This window comes from Pithys albifrons, chromosome 25, assembly GCF_047495875.1.
Source record: "Pithys albifrons albifrons isolate INPA30051 chromosome 25, PitAlb_v1, whole genome shotgun sequence".
In the NCBI taxonomy this organism is placed as follows: domain Eukaryota; kingdom Metazoa; phylum Chordata; class Aves; order Passeriformes; family Thamnophilidae; genus Pithys; species Pithys albifrons.
The window spans coordinates 2,729,540-2,751,015 of NC_092482.1; the positions used below are offsets into that span (position 1 = coordinate 2,729,540).

The 21,476-nt window shown below is 61.4% G+C and overlaps 1 protein-coding gene across 2 annotated transcripts; it reads left to right on the forward strand.

Annotated features, from left to right (window-relative positions):
• Window positions 1-1,242: 1,242 nt before the first annotated feature.
• Window positions 1,243-18,775, forward strand: NGFR (nerve growth factor receptor). Of its 2 annotated transcripts, none has more exons than XM_071577131.1 (6): window positions 1,243-1,280; window positions 5,320-5,461; window positions 10,159-10,518; window positions 11,989-12,232; window positions 13,770-13,930; window positions 15,305-18,775. In XM_071577131.1, exons 1-6 carry the CDS (start codon window positions 1,260-1,262, stop codon window positions 15,604-15,606), a joined length of 1,230 nt encoding a protein of 409 aa, XP_071433232.1. In that variant the 5' UTR covers window positions 1,243-1,259; the 3' UTR covers window positions 15,607-18,775. The 2 variants fall into 2 exon arrangements, with proteins under 2 accessions (XP_071433232.1, XP_071433231.1); XM_071577130.1 differs by lacking the exon at window positions 1,243-1,280 and adding an exon at window positions 1,563-1,695.
• The last annotated feature ends 2,701 nt before the right edge of the window (window positions 18,776-21,476 follow it).

The window sequence follows — 21,476 nt, forward strand, 5'->3', positions numbered from 1 at the left end:
GAGGAAAGCAGCTGGAATTGCCACTTGCTGTGGCAAATTAATTGTGGGATCCCTGGCTGCCCCCACGCTGTGCCAGCCCTGCCATCTGTCCGCAGCAGCTCGGCCCCGTTCCCGCTCATCCCAGCCTTCAAAGGAGCGTGGGATGCTCAGCTTATCCCTGCCCACCCGAGCCCTGGGTGGGCACCCCGACCCCACCGCCCTGGGCACAGCCCACCCCATCCCCACCTGGCCCCAACGTGGCTTTTTGGCTGGGAATGCCTTTGCCATGTGGCTCCCACATGTGCTCCTGCCTGTCCGTGCCAGGGAGCTTTGGCTTCGGTTTAATCTCATGGAAAGGGAATTCCTGCCGGCCCTTGGCTGATGGAGCAGCACCAGCAGGACCTCAGGCACCTTGGAGAGTCAGCGATTTGCTTTTCCAGAGGAAATCCAGCTGAGCTGGGATCAGCTGCCTGGGCAGGGGGATGTGACCAGAGGGAGGATCCCGTGGAGCTGGTGGGAGCTGGGAGGCTCCAGTGGCTGCAGGGGTGGGAATGGCTGGATCTGAACATCCCCTGGGGAACCCCAACAGCCCCTGCAGAGCCTGCAGGGGTGAGGGAACACCTGTGTTAGAAGGACACCAGCCCAAATCCCTGTGCTGTGGATGGAGCTGGAAAGTGAGGGGGTCTCTCCTGTGTCCTGGGCGCAGGACCCACCCTGGGGGCACTGATGGCATGTCTGGGCCATTTCCAGCCACCTTCCCTCACCAGTGGCACCAGTACACCCACTGCAATCTTCCAGAGAGCCCCACAGAGAGCATTCCTGGTGCTGGCACAGCAAGGCAGGATGAGGGATGTGCCCTGACAGCTCCAGCCCCCATCTCCTGGGGTCTGGGATGGCAGGATGCCCGGCAGAGCCGTCCTGCCGGCAGCTGGGAGCTCCAGGACAAAGGAGAGCGGCACACAGGGCGACTTTTAGGAACAAATACAAATCTTTTTGGCTGCCAAGGGTTGACTTACAAAGAGGAGCTTTGGACCCTGCAGTGTGGTCCCCACTGGGGGCTTCTCTGTGTCACCTGCATGGCTGGGACAGAGCTCGGGGGTGTCACCAGTCCAGGCACCCGCGGGACGTTGGTTGCTGTCCCGGCACCAGAGGAATTCTGGTCACCCCATCCCAGCCACGGAGCATCGCTCTGAGGCTGCAGTGCCGTTAATGACAGGGACAGACAGACAGACAGACGGACGTGGGCGCTGGAGGGCACGGAGAGACGGCGGAACGGACGGATGGACAGACAGCAGAGGAGGGTGAATGGAGACAGATGGATGGGCGTGAATAACCGAGGGGCTGGAGAGACCCTGCTGGGCGGAGACCGAGCGCCCCCCAAAAGCGCTTTGTGGGAGGAGGACGGCGGGGGCTGGAGGGGCTCGGGGGGGGGCGCGGGGCTTTGTGTGCCGGCGGAGGAGGGTGCGGGCTCGGCCGCTCGCCGTGATGCTCCGGGGGCGGAGAGGAGGAGGAGGAGGAGGAGGAGGGACTTGCAGCCCTTTTCTGGCTGCCGCCGAAGCGGCGGGAGGCAGAGGGAGGACAGGGGCAGCCCGGCCACGCACCGGCTCTTGCGGGGGGTCACCAGCCCCGCAGCGGCTCTCGGGGGGGTCACCGGCCCCGCTACCCCCGCGCACCATGGCCGGGCTCCTGCCGCTGCTGCTGCTCCTGCTGCGGGCGGTGAGTGCGGGGAGCGGCATCCCGGGGGGAGCGGCATCCCGGGGGGAGCGCCAAGAGTCCCCGCAGACACCTGGCGGGGGTGGGATGGAGGGTCCCGGCGGTACCGGGATGGAGAGTCCCGGAGGCATCAGCCAGGCATGGGATGGAGGGTCCCGGGGGTCCCGGGGAGCAGCATCTCGGGGACAGAGCGGAGGATCCCCGGGGACACCAGCTGAGCGTGGGATGGAGAGTCCCGGAGGCAACAGCCGGGCATGGGATGAAAAGTCCCGGCGGTATCGCAATGGAGAGACCCGGAGGCACCTCACAGGGGGTTTTGCAGGGTCCCGGAGGTCCCACGTGCAGCGGGATGGGGAGCCCCGAGGGAACGGGGCAGGCGGATCCCCGCCGTGTGGGGCTGGAGGGTGTCGGAGGCAGCGGGGGTGGCAGGCAGAGTTCTTGGGATGTGCAGGGAGGGGGCGCGGGGAGGTGGGTGGTGATGGGGGTCCCACAGCTCCTCCGACACCGCTGCTCAGAGCTCTGCCATCCCTTTTACCCAGGAAAAAGAATGGAAGAGCTCTCGATCAGTAGGGGAAAGGGGGGAAAGCCCCCCACACCCTCTGTGGCTTCATCTCCTGCCATCCACGGGGAAATGTTCCCCCAGCCTGGGCCAGAAACGCGTCTTTTATTGGGCGAGGGTTTGACGGTGGTCCCAGGGGCTTCATTAGGCAGCCGGACACCCCTCGGGCAGGATATTAAAGCCGGAGCTTTGGCGGCTTCATGCAGAGACTGAGGAGAGAGAGGGGTTGGCAGCTCCGTGCCGGAGGGTCTCCTTCCCTCGGGATACTCGTGGCAGGAAAGACAAAAGCTGTCCCAGCCATATGGATTCAAAGGATTTCACCCCCTGGAATTACCCACCACGCAGCCCCCCATCTCCCACAGCAGGGCTGGGCTTTGGGGTCCCCTAAATGTGCGCGGCCACTTCCCTGGGGCAGGACTGAGCTCAGCCATCTCCCCCTGTGCCCCTGGGGGGCTGATTCTATCCCCGGGGGGCTGGTTCTACCCCTAGAAGCTGGTTCTACCCCTGGAGGAGCTGGTTCTGCCCCTGGGGGGCTGGTTCTGCCCCTGGGGGGACTGGTTCTGCCCCTGGGGGGACTGGTTCTGCCCCTGGAGAGCTGATTCTACCCCTGGGGAGCTGGTTCTGCCCCTGGGGAGCTGGTTCTGCCCCTGGAGAAGCTGGTTCTGCCCCTGGAGGAGCTGATTCTACCCCTGGGGAGCTGGTTCTGCCCCTGGGGGGCTGGTTCTGCCCCGGGGAACTGGTTCTGCCCCCAGGAGCTGGTTCTGCCCCCCAGGAGCTGGTTCTGCCCCCCAGGATCACTCCTGCCGAGCCGGGAGTGTGCCCAGGGGGACCCCGTGAGCCCCCACCCAGGCAGTGCCCCCACAGCTGTGCCACCCCAACCAGGGGCATCGCGTGTTTGTCGCTCTTTACCTGCGCTGTGTGGCCGGGGCAGGGGCAGGGGCAGAGCCCTCCCGGTCTTGCCGCGCCGAGCTCTGCCCGGACCCTCAGCCCTCAGACGTGGCTTCCTCAGCTGCCCAAACTTCGGGGCTTGCTCGGAGCCAGAGGTTTGGCCTCTCCCAGACACGGTGCTTGGCCAGGAAAGGCAGAGCTCGTCTGCCAGGCTCGGGGGCAGCTCCGATCCAGGCTTGCCGCTGGGCTCCCCTCCAGCTGGAGCATCCCTTCCCTTCCGTGCTCCGATGCGATTTTCGGTGCCAGGGTTCGGGTGCTGTGCCCAAATCCCGCTTCAAACAGCTTCCTCCGCGTCCGGCTCCTCATCCAGCCCCCCCGACACGGCTCCAAAGCAATTAAGAGCTTACAGAGGTGTCGTCTGCGCCCTCCGCCCGTGCCCCCTCCTCGGTCCAGCTGTCAAAATGCTTTATGGTGTTAATACCTGCGGCTTTGTCAACAGGAGTTGTGTTAATCACAGACACATTTCGGCGAGCTAACCCAGACCAGGTGCCCCTTCCACGTGTGTTAATCTATGGGGGGGTTCAGTGCTCGGAGAAGTGAAAGGGAAAGGCAGAGAGAGCGAGAAGGGGGTGCAGCACCTGGGCTGGAAGTTGCGTTTCCCGCAGAATTTAGGAGCGTGGATGGGGGGGAAGCGGGCAGGGGGGTGGCACTGCCCACTCCTGGCAGCCCTGTGGGAAGGGGACATGTGGCCAGAGGGGGTCTCTGGGGGCTGAGTGTCACGCAGAGAGGGAAGCGTGGCCAGGTCCATCCCCACGGGCACAGCTCGCAGCTGCTTGCGGCGTGGGAGAGCGGGACGCTGCCGGCCCAGCTGCTGTCCCGGCACTATTTATAGCCAGACACGTTCGGCTGCTCCCCCAGCGCCGCTGGAACAGCATCCACGGGGAGGTGGCAGCGGCACAAACCCCTGCCGGGACAGGGGACACTCCAAAGTTGTGTCCAAAGCCCCACGAGCCAAATCTGCCCCCAGGGAGACGCCTGTGGCCACCTCGCTGCAAAGCAAACCCCTTTTCACCCCCAGACCCTCTTCCCAGTTGGCATTTGGGGATGCTGAGAAGGTTCCCCCCACGCCAAGCCCTGCTGCGTGCCCGGGGCTGCCAGTCTGGGCTGGCGGAGCAGCGGCGGGGAGGGAGGGCAGCACAAGCTTTGCAGCGCAGGGTAATTGGAGCAGTTTGTCATTCAGATGCCTATAATTGGCGCTCCATTGTCTCGGCCCGGCCGGATGCTGCCGGATGATGCGCCGCGAGTTCAGAACGCCGCATTGTGCGAGGAGACGCGGCCAAGTGGCTGCTGACGAGGCATCCAGATGCGCGGGGAGGGGGAGCTCCTCCGAGCCTTAGCCGAGCTGCTTCCCCCCCAAAAATCAGGCTTAGCTGGGTGGTAGGGGGATGGCCCAGCCCTGGAACACACCTGGCTGTGAGCAGGGGGAGCAGGAGGAGTCCTGGAAGGGCTCAAATCCCCGCCAGCACCTCAGCACTGCCCAGGCAGAGGTGATTCTTGCACCCAGCCCTGGCCAAGGGGTGTTTTGGGGAGCAGCTCCCGACTCTCCGGGTTACAAAGGGCCTGTGCAGGGTGGCTCGTGGCTTATTTATGGCTTCCATATGTGCTGGCAGGTTTTATGGCAGAGACACTTCCATTAGACAGGGATGTCGCTGAAGCTCCTGGTGCTCCCTTCAAACCCTCTTTGCCCTGGTGGTGTCTGGTTTCTGGTCCCCACGGGATCTCGGGGTGCAGAGCTGCCACCCAAGCTCTCCAAATCCTCCTTTGGGGCAGGAAATTCTCCTCTTCCTTTCCCCAGGCTGGAAAGGGCTGAGCCCTTCAGGATCCATAGAGGAATCAGCTCAGGTGAGAGACAGGAACAAACTGTGCTGTGACCCTGAGGAAAAGCCTCATTACCCCCAAAATACCCACATGGGGGTTTCCCTGACTCCCTGCAGCTGTGGAATTCACAATTCCTGATGAGTGAGTTTTACACAGCAAAGTCAGTTCTCCAAAGATCTGGTTTTAATTTGTGAGCCCTCCCAGTATGGGATGTCACCCGGAACGGGACCCCACCTGGATGCCACTCCTGCCCCTGCCCTGGTATAACAGGAGCCGTGTCCTGGCTCTGCTCTCTCTGCCAGGATCCCTCCTGGGGCTCCAAGGACAAGTGCTACACCAAGATGTACACGACAAGCGGGGAGTGCTGCCGAGCCTGTAACCTGGGCGAGGGGGTGGTGCAGCCCTGCGGCGTCAACCAGACGGTCTGTGAGCCCTGCCTGGACAGTGAGTACCCACCCTGTCCCCCCACGAGGGGCTGCCAAGGGGCCTGGGGGGCACCTGGGGGCTGGGAGCGCTAGCGGGTACTTAGGACTCCTCAAGTGCATCCTCTCTCCCTCCTGGAAGCGTCACAGCCTTCCCAGGCCACCCATCTGCTGTGGCAGGAGGGGGAGAGGCTGCATATTAGGAAAAGAATTCAAGAATAAAAGGATGTTCTTCCCCCAGGGAGTGGTCATGCACTGGAACAGCTCCCCAGGGCTGTCAGAGCTCCGGGAGTGTTTGGACAACACTCTCAGGGACAGAGTGGGATTTTGGGATGGTCCTGGGCAGGGTTGTCCCTTTCAGCTCAGACCAATCCATGATTCTACACTGAACTGACACTAAGGTCACCGCCAGCATCTCCCCCAAGCCCTGCCCTGCCAACCCCACCTCCCCCTGTTGTCTTGTTGGTCCCAGGCATCTTTGCAGAGCCCCTCCAACACTGCTGCCCTCCTGATGTGCCCCCACTGCCAGCTCAGGGCCAGCATTTACCCCCCAGGAATGCCCCTCCTGCAGTGCCCACGTGTGCTGCTCCCACCCCCAGCCAAGGGGGTCTCCCAACAGCCCCCATCGTTTGGAAACCTTGTAAAGGCCACAAAATAGAAGCAAGTTCGAGAGGGAAGAAGCAAATCACATCAGTCCCCAGGAGAGAGAGGGGAACAGGGTTGTCCTGGCCAGCTCCAGGCACGTTGCCTGTGTCAAATGCTCCATAAATGTCAGGGAGAGAGTGTGCTGAGACCTGTGTAAATGCTTGCAGATGAAATGCCCCAACTCCTGCAGCTTAAACAATGCCACGGGAGGCAGCACCAATCTGCCCTTCAGCTTTACTGCTCCAAACTCTCTGAAGGCCTAAGGACAAGTATTTGTAGGAAAAGCTGTGCCAGCCAAGCCCAGATTGCTCTGGGGATGTGATTTGAGAGGGGGAAGGGACAGAGCAGGGCTTGGAGGGAGGAAAAGTCTGTGAGGGAGAAGCAGAGGCAGCACAGAGCAGGGACAGGGCAGTGGCAGGGCAGGGCTAAAAATACCTCTGCTCTCCTGCAAGATCGATGAGCAGCAGTCACCCTCCCTGTGCCTGGCTGGGGGGCTGGATCCCCCCTGGAGAAGGGGGCTGGACCCCACAACGGCTAAATCCCTCTGGATGAAAAGGCTGGAACCCCCCGAGGACTGGATCCCTCTGGATGTAGGGGCTGGACCCCCCCGAAGGCTGGAAAACCCCTGGATGAAGGGGCTGGACCCCCTAGAGGGCTGAATCCCTCTGGATGAGGGGGCTGGACTCCCTGAGGGCTGGATCCCCCCTGGAGGAGGGAGCTGGATCCCCCCAAGGGCTGGATAACCCCTGGATGAAGGGACTGGAGTCCCCCGAGGGCTGAATCCCTCCAGATGAAGGGGCTGGATCCCCCCTAGGAGGTGATTTCTGGGTGCAGGTGCTGCCAGGGGGGAAAATGCCCCCTCCAGCTCTTCCCTGAGAGGGATTTTGGGGTGGGGAGACCTGCAAATCCCCTCGTCATCCCTTGGTCCCTGTGGATCTGGGATCTCTCCGGGTCCCGCCGCCGTGGGCTGGGCAGGTGGAGGCAGCCCCGGTGCTGGCACAGCATCCTGCCCTAAGGAATGTGGGCACGGCCCAGGGCTGCCAGATCCCCACCTCCCCCCCGGGCTGCCTCCCTGCACTCCCCTTGGATGTCTTCCCGACTCACCAGCTGAATTGTTTTGGAAAAATTTGCTACAACCAAAGCATCACCCTGTGCCAAAGCCCGCGGAGAGGGCTGGGGGGGGCTGGAAGAGACAATCCCTTGTTAGCCCAAATGGCCACTTGCTTTGTTCATTCTGATTTTCCCTTTGCCCCCACCCTTTGGCAGCACCCCCTGATTTCTGCCTCATGGTTTATTCATGGCCTTGCCAGCCTCCATCGCTGCGGGCTGGGGAGGGGGAGGGAGGGAGGGAGGGAGAGGGGGGCTGGGGGCCCTGTTTGAATCTCAGCTGTAATTGCTCAGCTCAGATACCTCCTCTGCCACTGCAAATGTGCCCACTCAGCCGTATGTGTGGCTTTCCTGGCCACTTCCCCGCTCTAATGGTGCCCATCAATAATTCAGAGTAATGCAAAGGAGGAGCAGGTTAATGGGGCCGCGTGTGCCGCCGGCGCTGCTCCGGCTCTCTGGCTCGGGTGGGCACAGGGCAGGGGCTGCTCGGCCCCCCCGGGCACAGCCAGGGCCAGCAGCACCACAAACAGTGCCCAGAGAAGCTGTGGCTGCCCCAAGAACAGTGGAAGTGCCCAAGGATAGGTTGGATGGGGCTTGGAGCAACCTGGGCTGGTGGAAGGTGTCTCTGTGTGGAATCATAAGGTCCCTTTGTGCTGGTTTAAAGAGAAACTGGCAGAGAAACGAACCCAACACCAAGGAGATTATAAATCAGAGTTACAATTTAATAACAACATTACAATCAATGCAATGGCACAAAGAGAAATTGGGTTTAACCCCCAATCCCAGCAGTCTAACCCAGCCCCTGGGGCACAAACACAGGGGGGTTTGGTGGCCCCTGTGCTGAGCCCCACGTGGTTCCCCGGAGTCCAAAGGCAAAGGAAGGGACAAACCTGTTGGTGCAGATGATGGCACAGTCTGGGCCAGAGTGGTGGCTCCTCCTGGCCAGGGGCTGCTCTTCCTCTGGATCCCATGAGTGGCTCCCTGAGGTCATCAAACACCCAGATTATGTGCCCTCAGATCCTGGTGGGAGCCCCCAGTGCCTCCCCCAGGGCAGGGAGTTCCACCCTGGGGGATCTGACTCTGGCACTCAGGGGGGATTTTGGACTCGTTGCTGGCCCCTGAGCAGAGCTGAGCCCTCAGGTGGGTGTGGAGGTGCCAAGGAGTCCCTGCAGGGCAGTTCTCCCAGCTCCTCTGCCAGGCTTCTTTCCCAGCCAGCTCCCAGCCTGAGGGCTCAGCTGTGCCCTGGGCAGCTGCTGCCAATGGGCCCTTGGGAACAGTTGCTGGGCAATGGCCCAGAGGGTTTGGAATGCCCAGCTTTGGGCACACCCACACAGGGACAAACTGGTTCCACCTGCTGAACTGGGACACACTTCCAACCCAGACAGGTCCCTTCCAACCCAAGCAGGTCCCTTCCAACCTAAACCATTCCATGATTGCAAAGGCAAAGGAGTAGAACACACAGGCACAGGGAAGATGCTGATGGAGGGGAAATGTCACCACTCAGGGGTTTTGCTGGTGGGGAAAAAGCAGCTGCCAAGGCTGGGATGGCACTTCCATCCCTCTCATCCCACCCATCTCCAGGGTCTCAGGAGCTTCACTCCCCTCTGCCTTGGAACAGCCACAGATTAACCAGCAGGACAGCTCTGCCCTCAGCCTGTCCATGGCTTGGTCTCCCCTTGGACACCCAGAGAAGGTGGAGGGCACTGAGAGTGGGAATTGCCACATCCATGATCAGCCCTGGGAGACAGGAGGGTCATTAAGGATCAGCACGTGGCTGGGTTGTCTCCAAGGAGCAGAGGGATTGAGGCTGAGCTCCCCAACACCTTCTCCAGCATCAGGGCTGGATGTTCCTCCCATGGCGTTTTAGCTGAGGGAAGGCAGGGTGATGTGGCACGATGGGATTGATGGGCACTGCCAGCACAGGGACAGCAGCTGTGCCCTCCAGCACAGGAGCTGACCCCACTTCCTGGGCTAAAAATACCTTCAAACACCTCTGGGAGCAGCAGGGGATTGATTTCCCCCGCAGTCAGTCCCACAGGGTGAAACCCGAGAGGAGGAGCCCCGGGGGCAGGGAGAGTCAGCAATTAGTGTTGTCACCTCCTGTCACATCACACCCCCGAGATGGGGACACGTGGCTGGGGGGCTGGGATGGCCCGAGGGACCCCCGGGCAGGATGTGGAGGAGAAAGTGATGGGATGGTGAGGAGCAGCAGTGGCTGTGGGATGCCCACGGGGACCATCAGGAGGTCAAAAATAGGGATGGGGACCATCAGGAGGTCAAAAATAGGGATGGGGACCATCAGGAGGTCAAAAATAGGGATGGGGATCATCAGGAGGTCAAAACCGGGGATGGAGCTCTGGCTGAGGGCGGGGAACTTGCCTGGGGACATTGGCACAGAGCACTGGGATGGGCACCCTGACAGCAGCACCAGCCCTGCCCAGGCTGGAGCTGGGAATTCCAGCAGGAATGGTGAGGATGTTAATGGGAAACAGAGACTGGGGGATGCTCAGAGGGGACACACAAGAGGGAAAACACTGAGGGGCAGAGGGGATGTGACCCCAGAGGGGGTGTGACCCCAGAGGGGGTGTGACCCCAGACAGGGATGTGACCGCAGAGGGGATGTGACCCCAGATGGGTGTGTGACCCCAGACAAGGGGTGTGACCCCAGAGGGGGGTGTGACTCCATAGGGAACTGTGACCCCAGACAGGGTGTGACCCCTGAGGGAATGTGACCTCAAATGACATTGTGACCCCAGACAGGATGTGACCCCAGACAGGTGTGTGACCCCAGACAGGTGTGTGACCCCAGACGGGTGTGACCCCAGACAGGGGGTGTGACCCCAAACAGGGGGTGTGACCCCAGACAGATGTGTGACCCCAGACAGGATGTGATCCCAGACGGGTGTGTGACGCCATGCCCGTGCCCCGTGCCCAGCTGGCACCGCTCAGCCCGCTGTCCCCCCGCAGGTGTGACCTTCTCGGACACAGTGAGTGCCACGGAGCCGTGCAAGCCGTGCACACAGTGCGTGGGGCTGCAGAGCATGTTGGCACCGTGCGTGGAGTCGGACGACGCCGTGTGCCAATGTGCCTACGGCTACTTCCAGGACGAGGCCACCGGCACCTGCCGCGAGTGCCGCGTGTGCCAGGCGGGCTTCGGGCTCATGTTCCCCTGCAAGGACTCGCAGGACACGGTGTGTGAGGAGTGCCCCGAGGGCACCTTCTCCAGCGATGCCAACTTTGTGGATCCCTGCCTGCCCTGCACCACCTGTGAGGACAACGAGGTGCTGGTGAAGGAGTGCACGGCCGTGTCGGACGCTGAGTGCAGGGGTAAGGCTGCCTGTGCCAGGGAGGGTGGGCATCACCAGGCCCCCCATAATGTCCCTGCCTTGGTTTCCCTCTGCAGGGGGTGAGAGGGGTGCCCCTGGCTCAGCCAAGGGGACTCCCAACGTCCGGCTGAGCCCCCCATCCCTCGGGTATTCCCACCGAGGCATCCCCTGCCATGAGCCCTCATCTTCCTCACAAACCCAATCCCACGGTCTGTCCAGCCCTTCCCAGGGGCTGCCAACCCTTCCTAGGTTTTGTCCACCCCTTCCCAGGGGCTGCCAACCCTTCCCAGGGTCTGTCCAGCCCTTCCCAGGGTTTGTTCAGCCCTTCCCAGGGGCTGCCAACCCTTCCCAGGGTGTGTCCAGCCCTTCTCAGGGTCTGTCCAACCCTTCCCAGGGTCTGTCCAGCCCTTCCCAGGGGCTGTCCAGCCCTTCCCAGAGACTGCCAACCCTTCCCAGGGTGTGTCCAGCCATTCCCAGGGTCTGTCCCACCCTCCCCAGGGGCTGAGCTCCCACAGGATGTTGCTGTGGATCCAGAGTGGATTTTGGTGTTCAGGAGCAGTGAGTGGTGCCAGGAGCTTCACCAGCCTCAGGTGCCATGCTCGCCACTGCCCGAGCCTCCCTCAGGAGGGAACGTGACTCCAAGGGGTATCCAATGGGATTTAACTGCCCTGGAGAGCCTGGGAACATCCAGCCCCACATTCCAGGAGGGCTCAGTGAACACTCAGTGTTCAATGCCCAGGGGAAGGGTTAGAGCACCACCCTCCAGCAGCAGCCCCTGCCGTGCCACCCTGCACCCCTTTGCCACACAGACCCTCTCAAAGGGCATCGGGGCTGCTCCAGCTGGGAATGCCAGCGGCTCCTTGGCAGCAGGAGTGTGATTCCCTGGCAGGAGCAGCTTGGTGCCCTGGCAGGAGCAGCGTGATTCCCTGGCAGGAGCAGCCTGGCTCCCTGGCAGGGGCAGTCTGGTGCCCTGCGGGGACAAAGGGGCTTTGTGGCGGCCACTGCTGGTTCACAGCCCGAGGGCAGCCAGAGCTGTGCCCGGAGAGGGGGCGAGTAAATGGAGCCACAAGTTAGGGAGCACAGGGCAGCTTTGTTAGCTGGGCATGGATTGCCCAGGAATGGCCCTGGGGGCACTGGAGCGGCGCTAACACGGGGCAGCAGGGGTGGTGGGGCAGGGTGCCAGGACCCTGCTGTGGCACCAGTGCCATCCTCACTGGGACAGTGGCCATGGCAGGGCAGGGTGCCAAGTCCTCACTGTGGCACCAGGGCCATCCTCACTGGGACAGTGATGCCAGCAGGATGCCAGGTCCTTGCTGTGCCACCAGTGCCATCCTCACTGGGACAGTGGCCATGGCAGGGCAGGGTGCCAGCTCTCTGCTGTGCCACCAGGGCCATCCTCACTGGGACAGTGGCCATGGCAGGGCAGGGTGCCAACTCCTACTCTCATTTGCCTCCCCCTCCCTCCTGGCAGGTCTCCACCCTCGCTGGACAACCCACACTCCATCCCTGGTGGGCTCTGCCAGCCCTGAGCCCCTCACCAGGGACCCCCTCAGCACCGAGGCACTGCCCAGCACCCTGGCAGACACGGGCACCACCGTCATGGGCAGCTCCCAGCCCGTGGTGAGCCGTGGCACCGCCGACAACCTCATCCCTGTGTACTGCTCCATCCTGGCAGCCGTGGTGGTGGGGCTGGTGGCATACATCGCCTTCAAGAGGTACAGGGGCACGGCAGAGGGGGCACCCGGGGGCACAGGGGGCACAGCCAGGGGGTTAGGGGGTGGGAACAGGCAGTGTGCCCCCCTTTGGGGTGCCCTTCAGCCAGAGCTGCCACCAATAAGGGAGGGAGGGCAGCAGGCGGGGGTGGAGGAGGTGGATTTACAAAAATGCAGGAGAATTCAGGCAGCTGAGGGAGGGGAGAGGGAGGTGGCAGCAGAGTGGGGGTGAAGGGTGGGGGTGGAGGGTGGGGGTGGAGGGTGGGGAGCCCTCACTGCTCCCCTCCCTGCCCCTGCCTGCCCTGGCACATGTCAGGGCTGATCACACTCAGTAACTCAGCCCTGGGGCACTGGGTTTGCACCTGGCCCTGGGCAAGCCAGGGCTGGCTCGGTGACTCCGTGGGCACCCCGGGCTGGGGGCACCCCCGGAGTGCATTTCTGCAGTGGATCCGTGTGGAAGGGCCCAGCCCCTGCCCTGGTGCCCAGGGAAGTGGTGGAGGTGCCATCCCTGGAGGTGTCCCAAGCCCAGGCAGACATGGCTTAGAGAACACAGTGGGGTGTGGTTGAAGGCTGGATGGTGGGCTTGGAGGTCTTTTCCAACCTGAAAGCTCAGGATCTCAGTGCCCATTCAGCACCTGGCAATGCCAGGGCTGCAGGAGAAATGCTTCTCCCAGGACAGTGGGACAAAGCACCAGAGCTGCCCCAGGCTGGGGAATGTCACAGAGTCACAGAATCAGAAGGGTTGGAAAGGACCTCTGAGATCATCCAGTCCAACCATGGACCCAACACCACCCCGTCACCCAGACCATGGCACTGAGAGCCACGTCCAGTCTCTTCTTAAACACCCCCAGGGGTGGGGACTCCACCCCCTCCCTGGGCCGCCCCTTCCAAAGTCTGATCACTCTGTAAAGCATTTCTTCCTGATGTCCAAGATAAACCTCCCCTGGCACAGCTTAGGACTGTGCCCTCTTGTCCTCCTGCCGGTTCCCTGAAGCAGAGCCTGACCCTTCCTGGCTCCTCCTCCTGTCAGGGAGTGCAGAGAGTGAGAAGGTGCCCCCTGAGCCTCCTTTTCTCCAGGCTGAGCCCCCCCAGCTCCCTCAGCTGCTCCTCTCAGGATTTGGGCTCCAGACCCTTCCCCACCTCACTGCCCTTTTCTGGACATGCTCCAGCCCCTCAATGTCCCTTCTAAACTGAGGGCCCCAGAACTGGGCACAGCACTCGAGGTGTGGCCTCAGCAGTGCCCAGCCCAGGGGCAGAATCCCTGCCCTGCTCCTGCTGCCGCACTATTCCTGACCCAGCCCAGGATGCCATTGGCATTCTTGGCCACCTGGGCACCCTTGACTGCTGTCCCAGCACCCTCAGGTCCTTTTCTCTGTGCCCACTCCATCCCCAGCCCATGGGGCTGCAGGGGCTTGTTGTGCCCAAAGCTCAGCACGTGGCACTTGACCTTGTTAAACATCCCACCTTTGGGCTCAGCCCCCCCATCTCCAGCCTGTCCAGGTCCCTCTGCAGGTGACACTTCCCTGTCCCCTCCCTGCAGGTGGAACAACTGCAAACAGAACAAGCAAGGAGCCAACAACCGCCCCGTGAACCAGACCCCGTCCCCGGAGGGGGAGAAGCTGCACAGCGACAGCGGCATCTCCGTGGACAGCCAGAGCCTGCATGACCAGCAGCCCCCCAGCCAGGGCACCCAGGGGGCAGGTAGGGCACCCAGGGGGCAGAGAGGGCACCAAGGGGGCAGAGAGGGCACCCAGGGGGTAGGGAGGGCACCCAGGGGGCAGAGAGGGCACCAAGGGGGCAGAGAGGGCACCCAGGGGGTAGGGAGGGCACCCAGGGGGCAGGTAGGACACCAAGGGAGCAGAGAGGGCACCAAGGCATCAAAGAGGGCACCCAGGGGGCAGAGAGAGCACCAAGGGGGCAGAGAGGGCACCCAGGGGGTAGGGAGGGCACCAAGGGTGCAGGTAGGGCACCCAGGGGGTAGGAAGGGCACCAAGGCATCAAGGAGGGCACCCAGGGGGCAGAGAGGGCACCCAGGGGGCAGAGAGGGCACCAAGGGGTCAAGGAGGGCACCCAGGGGGCAGGTAGGGCACCCAGGGGCCAGAGAGAGCACCCATGGGGCAGGGAGGGCACCCAGGGGGCAGGGAGGGTGTCCAGGGGGTAGGTAGGACACCCAGGGGGCAGGTAGGACACCCAGGGGTCAAGGAAAACACCCAGGGGGCAGGAAGGGCACAAATGGGGCAGGGAGGGCACCAAGGGGGCAGAGAGGGCACCCAGGGGGCAGGGAGGGCACCCATGGGGCAGAGAGGGCACCCAGGGGGCAGGGAGGACACCCAGGGGCAGAGAGGACACCCAGAGGGCAGGGAGGGCACCCAGGGGGCAGGTAGGACACCCAGAGGTCAAGGAAAACACACATGGGGCAGGGAGGGCACCCATGGGGCAGGGAGGGCACCCAGGGGGCAGGGAGGGCACCCAGGGGGTAGGGAGGACACCCAGGGGCAGAGAGGACACCCAGGGGGCAGGGAGGGCACCCAGGGGGCAGGGAGGGTGGGTGCTGTTTGTCCTGCCTTCTCTTTCACGTTCTTTCTACAGAAGGGTCTTCAGAATCCTGTTTGTGGTGGGGGGTTTGAAAGTGTAAATTAGCGATGATTTCAAATTCGTTTCTTGTCAGAAAGGAAAAAGAGAGAGAAAGGAAGGATGAGGAGGAGAGAAAGGACGGGATGTGAGAAGAGAAAGGAGGAGGGAAAAACCTCCGGGGGGGTTGGCAGGGATGGGCAGGGGCAGGGCAGGGATGGGCACGGACAGGGCAGGGATGGGTGAAGGCAGGGCAGGGATGAAGGCAGGGCAGGGGTGGGCAGGGGCGGGCAGGGATGGACGAAGGCAGGGCAGGGATGGAAAAAGGCAGGGCAGGGATGGATGAAGGCAGAGAGGGATGAAGGCAGGGCAGAGATGGATAAAGGCAGGGATGGGCAGGGGCAGGGCAGGGAGGGATGAAGGCAGGGCAGGGAGGGATGAAGGCAGGGCAGGGAGGGATGAAGGCCCTCTGGGGTGGGTTTAATGCCTCCTCCTCCTCCCCAGCCCCCAAGGGAGACGGGAACCTCTACAGCACCCTGCCTGCCAGCAAGCAGGAGGAGGTGGAGAAGCTGCTGGGCAGCTCTGCCGAGGACACGTGGAGGCAGCTGGCCGGGGAGCTGGGCTACAAGGAGGACCTCATAGACTCCTTCACGCGGGAGGAATCGCCCGCCAGGGCCCTGCTGGCCGACTGGTCCTCCAAGGAATGTGCCACGCTGGATGCCCTGCTGGCCGCCCTGCGCAAGATCCAGCGCGGGGACATCGCCGAGAGCCTGGGCAGCGAGTCCACGGCCACCTCCCCGGTGTGAAGGGCGGCCCGGGGCGGCCCCGCGGGGTGCCCTGCCCTGGCCCCGCTGTCGCCTGTCCCCTCCCCGGCCCGCAGAGCCCCGGAGAGGAGGGTGGGCAGGACGCGGAGCCGCCCCGGGCGCCCTCGGATCGCTGCCCTGGCCGCGCTGAGCTCCCGGCTCGGGTATCGCCCCCTCCCAGCACCACCTGCCCCCGGCAGCCCCTGAGGGGTTGGTTTGGGTGGGCTCAGCCCCTCTCTGTGCCCCCTGAAATGCTGGTTTGGGTGGGCTCAGCCCCTCTTTGTGCCCCCTGAGGGGTTGATTTGGGTGGGCTCAGCCCTTCTTTGTGCCCCCTGAAGTGCTGGTTTGGCTGGGCTCAGCCCTTCTTTGTGCCCCCTGAAGTGCCCGTTTGGGTGGGCTCAGCCCCTCTCTGTGCCCCCTGAGGGGTTGGTTTGGGTGGGCTCAGCCCCTCTTTGTGCCCCCTGAGGGGTTGGTCTGGGTGGGCTCAGGCTCTCTCTGTGCCCCCTGAGGGGTTGGTTTGGGTGGGCTCAGGCTCTCTTTGTGCCCCCTGAGAGGTTGGTTTGGGTGGGCTCAGCCCCTCTCCATGCCCAAAGCTCCCCTCCAGCCCTGTGGGGCTACCTGGACAGACAGATGGACACAGGAGGGAGCACTGCCCTCTCAGCCCCCTCCTCTTTCCCCTTCCAGCCCCTTCTCCTCGGGGCTCCAGTTCTCCTCTTTCCCCCTTGGCCCAACCTCTCTTTCCTCCTCCCCTCCAACCCCCTAAAATCCCCAAATTCCAACCCCCTAAAATCCCCAAATTCCAGCTACTTCTCCCCAGGCCACAGGGCTGGAGAGACCCAGAGCTGCTGCTCCAGGGTTTGGTTTGGGGGCTGCTCCTGCAGGGTGGCCTGGGGGACAGGACGTGGCCTCCAGCAGCCCAAGCTACACTGTGAAATTTGGGGGCTCCTCCAGTGCCAGGAGCAGTGGGACCACCTGAGCAATGAGGACCAGGAGTTGGGGTGGAGCTCCTTGGGGGGCCAAGGGGATGCTGAAGGTCTCATGGGCAAAGTCCATGGGGGACACTGAAGGTTTTGTGGGCAAAGTCCATGGAGGACACTGAAGGTCCTGAGGGCAAAGTCCATGGGGGACACTGAAGGTCCTGAGGGCAAAGTCCATGGGGGACACTGAAGGTCTCATGGGCAAAGTCCATGGAGGACACTGAAGGTCTAAAGGGCTGACAAAGTGCCTGCCTGCAGCAGGGACAGACAAAAGGGCTCTGCTCATCCTCCCCCACCCCACCCCATGACGTCCCTGAGCTGGGGCAAAGCCACCCTGTGACCACTGCACTGCCCCTCCTCACCCACACACCCACTGGTGGTCCCGACCCTCTGCTTGTAAGGGCTCCTTCTCCTCCAGCACTGTGAGGGTGGCTCAGAACTGCCCCTGGGGGTCCTTCACCCCTGTCTGGTGGACCTCATGGGTGACCCCAGCACCTCCCTCTGCCAGGACCTCCCAGAAGGGCCATCCCTCACCACCTCCACATCTCCAGAGCTGGAAGTGCATTTTCTCAGCATATCAGCTCCCAGCCCAGCCCTGGGTGATGCTGGAGAACATTTTGTTCCCCCATGAGCTGCCACCAAGGTCCTGGGAGATGTTCCCAACTCAGCCACGGCTTTGACCTCTTGCTTGCCTGGAGCACCACGAGGTTTCTGCAGAGGAAGGACCATCAGCTGAGCTGGGGCACGGCCCCAGTGCCAGGCACAGCTCCTGGACATTCACCCACAAACTCTTTCCTGAAGGCAGAAGGTGATTTTCCTCCCCTCCTGCAGGAGATGAGCGAGACTTGTACATAACACTGTGTTGTTTTACTCACTGCTCGATGTTTCTACGTGTGACTCGGGGCCACCACCCCTCCTCTTCCTCACGGCCTTTCCACCTGCAAGGGCAGCTCTCCCAGCCCAAGTCTCAGCTCCCACCTCATTTCTGGCCTTAAAGACCCAAGAGGGAGGCAGGAAAAGATGCACAGCCCAAAACTCCCTGCAGCAGGTCCGTGAGTGGCTCAGGAGTGTGGGAGGATTCGGCTGTTCCTGGAGGAGCTGCGGCATCAGGAGGGAGAGCTCGGTGTTCCCGAAGGATTGAGGACTCCATGAGTGGGATTGAAGCTTTGGGGAGTTTTTCAAAGGCTGAATATGGATCTCCAGAGTGGGATATTCAACATTTCCTGCCCTTGTGCAGCAGAAGAGCAAAGATCCCTCTGGAGGAACAGCCCCTGTGACACTTCACATGGGCCTGGCAGGGCTGTGTCTCCCATCCCATCCCATCCCATTCCATCCCTTCCCCTCCCATCCCATTCCATCCCATCCCATCCCATCCCATCCCATCCCATCCCATCCCATTCCATCCCTTCCCCTCCCATCCCATCCCATCCCATCCCATCCCATCCCATCCCATCCCATCCCATCCCATCCCATCCCATCCCCTCCCATCCCATCCCATCCCCTCCCATCCCATCCCATCCCATCCCATCCCACCCCATCCCATCCCATCCCATCCCATCCCATCCCATCCCACCCTTCTCCCATCACTCCAATCCAAGGAAACTGCCCCAAATTCACCATCCCACCCTCAGGAGGTGAGTCTGACCTGCAGCTCCTGCCAGGCTGACCCATCCACAGGGGATGCTTTGGGAGGAATTTCATCCTTGGTCATCACCAGGTTGTTTCCATCAGTCCCTTTTTCTTGGAAAAGCTCCTCAAATATAACCCGGAATGAAGTGCCCAGAACAACCTTCCCTGTTCATCCTGACAAACCAACCTGGCCCTGCCTCTCCAGCTGGGAATTCCTTTCCTTCAGGACAATATTGCCATGGTCTCAGGTGTTAATTGCCATAATTAAGGGATTTCCTCAGGGCTGAGGAAACAAGAGACAAACTCAGCATCCAAAGAGAAGCCTCAAATCCCTGGTTGCAGGAAATAAATAAAAATAACATTTAAAACCCCCCACAAACCAGGAGGGACAACCAAGCCAAAGTTACTGCTCGTGGGTGTGTTTTGTGTCCTTTTCTAACGTTTCTGGTGTACAAACCCCTCTGTGTTTCCCCCTCTCCCCTCTGTAATCCCAGTGCTGGTTCCGTAGGAAGTTTTCTGGTGAAGAAGTAGCCACTGTAGAAGGATTTGGGGGGTCTGGGGGTGGGTGTGAGCAGCATGAGGTGGGGGGGAGATGTCCTTGTGTATCTGTCAGATGCCAATAAAGAGCATCCCAACGTTCCTGTGTCACTGGTTCTTCCTCCTCTCCCCAAAAACTTGTGATCCCACCATAGGAAAGGTGCCCTCAGAGCCTTCAGGAGGGGCTTTTCCCCTCCTTTCTTCTTCCTCATCCTCCTGTTTGAACAGGAATGTCAAGCTTGAGCTTATCTGGATCTTGGAGGAACGTGGTGGGATTATCCAGCTTTGTACAGCAGCATCCCAAGCTGGAAAAACATGGAAAAAAAGGGGTATTTTCCCCTCTTGCCCCTCTGAGTCTCTTCAGCTGCTGTAAAAGAGCATTAAAAGGCTCAAATCAAAAATTTTGTAATATTTTTACCCCAAAGTGCAGGATCAGCCTCCTGGGACCCTGCACAGAACTCCCAGATCCAGGAGATTTATTGGAGTGGGAAAGGGTTTTCCAGCATGTTCAGGAAGGGCTTGGAGGGCTCAGCTCCAGAAAGGACAAGGGATACAACAGGAATTCCTGATGCTCAGAACTCACAGGGCAGATTTGGAGGAAAACTCTCAGACAAGAGGTTGGTTTTCATCCCAAAGAGCTTCTGTGGGGAATGAGGGGAACTGAGACCTCCCAGGGCTGGTGTTGGAGCTGCTGTGCAGGGGATTGGTTTGGGTTTGCACACAGGAGCATTTTCACACAGTATTTACACACAATATTTCCACACACAGCATTTACACATCTCAGTCTCTCAGACCCTGAAATGGGAGGCTCAAACTGAGCTCTGGTTTTATTTTTGGCTGCCCTGGGTTGTTCTCCAGCAGGAGCCATAATGAGGAGCAGAAAGAACATTCCCTTTCCTTTCTCCAGGCTCCCACACACAGTTCTGCAGATAAACAAGGGAAAATAATTGCAATCAATCCATTAGGCTTAATCTGCTTCCTCTTAATCCCCATCCTCCCTTGGGAATGAGGCTGGGAGGGAGAAAGGAGTGGAGCTGTGAACAGGGTTTGTGCCTGGGAAGGGAATCTGGAGCTGGGGGACCACGAGCATCCTCTCCCCCATCCCTTCCCTTCATCCCTGCTTGGAGCAGCAAAGGGAGAGAAGGAGCTTTCCAAGGTGGTCCTTCATGTGTGGGATCAGCTGTGTGGGATCAGCTGGTCCCTGGGGAGAACAACCTGATTTATGGGGAGTGAAGGAAGGGAAAGAGAGAGAAAAAAAAAAAAGGGAGGATTGGGGGGGGGGGGGAAGAACAGTAAGATCTGGAAAGGAGCCTGATGTTTGCATTGCTGGGGAAAAGCCCTGGAAAACTTCCTTCCCCTCCTTTATGGGAGCCTGGGGAGGGAGAGCAGCCGGTGCTTAATCTCACATCTGCTGCAGGAGCTCTGAGGGCTGGTGAGGGGTGAGAAGGGACAGCCACTGGTGTGGAAGAGCAGGGAGAGATTCCCTGCTGGATCCTCACACCCGTTCTGGCCACTGGGAAAAATCGCCACTTCCCCAACCTCTCCCCATCCCCAGGTCTCGGGTAACGCCCCCAGGGAAAACCCTCAGAAATTAAAATCCCACCACGCACCGAGATGCTTTTCACTCAACTCCCGGCCCCTGAGGGGAGCTGGGCCCTTCCCTTGGCCGCGGGACAAAGCTGGGAAAGGAAAGCTGAGCTTCCAGGGAACAGCAGGGCTTTGGGAGCGACACAGCAGCTCCCGGCGCCGCAGCTGCCCCCGCTAATCTCACCTCTATTCCTTCCCTGCCCATCTGGCTGCCCCCAAAACAGCCAAAAAAAACTCCAGGCAGGTTCCCCCGCCCCAATTCAGCACCGATCTGGGGGAGCAGCAGCGGGGAGGGGGTTTGGAGACGCTCCCCATCCCGGAGACAGCCCCGAGCGGGACACGCGTGTCAGAGCAGGACACACGTGTCGGCCCCGCCATCAGCCCCGTTCCTGCTCCTCCCTTCGCACCCCCGGGCAAAATCTGCCGCCCAGATGCCGGAGTCGCATTCCCAAATAATGGGAAGCAGAGCCGGGAGCGGCGGGAAGGTGGCTGGGAGCCAGCACCGGGCACGGCACAGCTCGGGGTGCTCCAGGGGCGTCCTGGTGGGCACAAACAGCCCCCGGGGCAGCACGGGGGGGGCTTTACTGTCCTAACCTGCTCTTAGCGACTCACCTGAGGCTTTTCCTGGGAAAAACGGAGATGAGGAGGCAGCACAAGGAGCTGGATTGATCCATCTCCGTGGGTCAGGCTCGGGAAACACGAGTGGGGTCCAAACATCGAGGAATTGTGGGTGCTGCTGGAGCTGCTGGAGCTCCAGGGGATGGGAAGTGGGGCTGTGCCTGGAGTGAGATAAGCCTGGCCCAGGAGAGGGGTAAGATAGACCCAGCCCAGGATAGAGGCAGGATAAACCTGGCCCAGGATAGAAGCAGGATAAGCCTGGCCCAGGATAGGGGAGGATAAACCCAGCCCAGGATGGGGGAGGATAAACCTGGCCCAGGATAGAGGCAGGATAAGTCTGGCCCAGGATAGAAGCAGGATAAGCCTGGCCCAGGATAGGGGAGGATAAACTCAGCCCAGGATAGGGGAGGATAAACCTGGCCCAGGATAGAGGCAGGATAAGTCTGGCCCAGGATAGAAGCAGGATAAGCCTGGCCCAGGATAGGGAAGGATAAACCTGGCCCAGGATAGGGGAGGATAAACCTG

What these genes read in the sequence shown, in the direction of transcription:
- NGFR (XM_071577130.1), top strand. Translation starts at nt 1,654, where the DNA reads ATGGCCGGGCTCCTGCCGCTGCTGCTGCTCCTGCTGCGGGCG. An exon ending in GTCGGACGCTGAGTGCAGGG is followed by an intron (nt 10,519 to 11,988) that starts GTAAGGCTGCCT and finishes CCCTCCTGGCAG; the next exon opens with GTCTCCACCCTCGCTGGACA. An exon ending in GCATACATCGCCTTCAAGAG is followed by an intron (nt 12,233 to 13,769) that starts GTACAGGGGCAC and finishes CCCTCCCTGCAG; the next exon opens with GTGGAACAACTGCAAACAGA.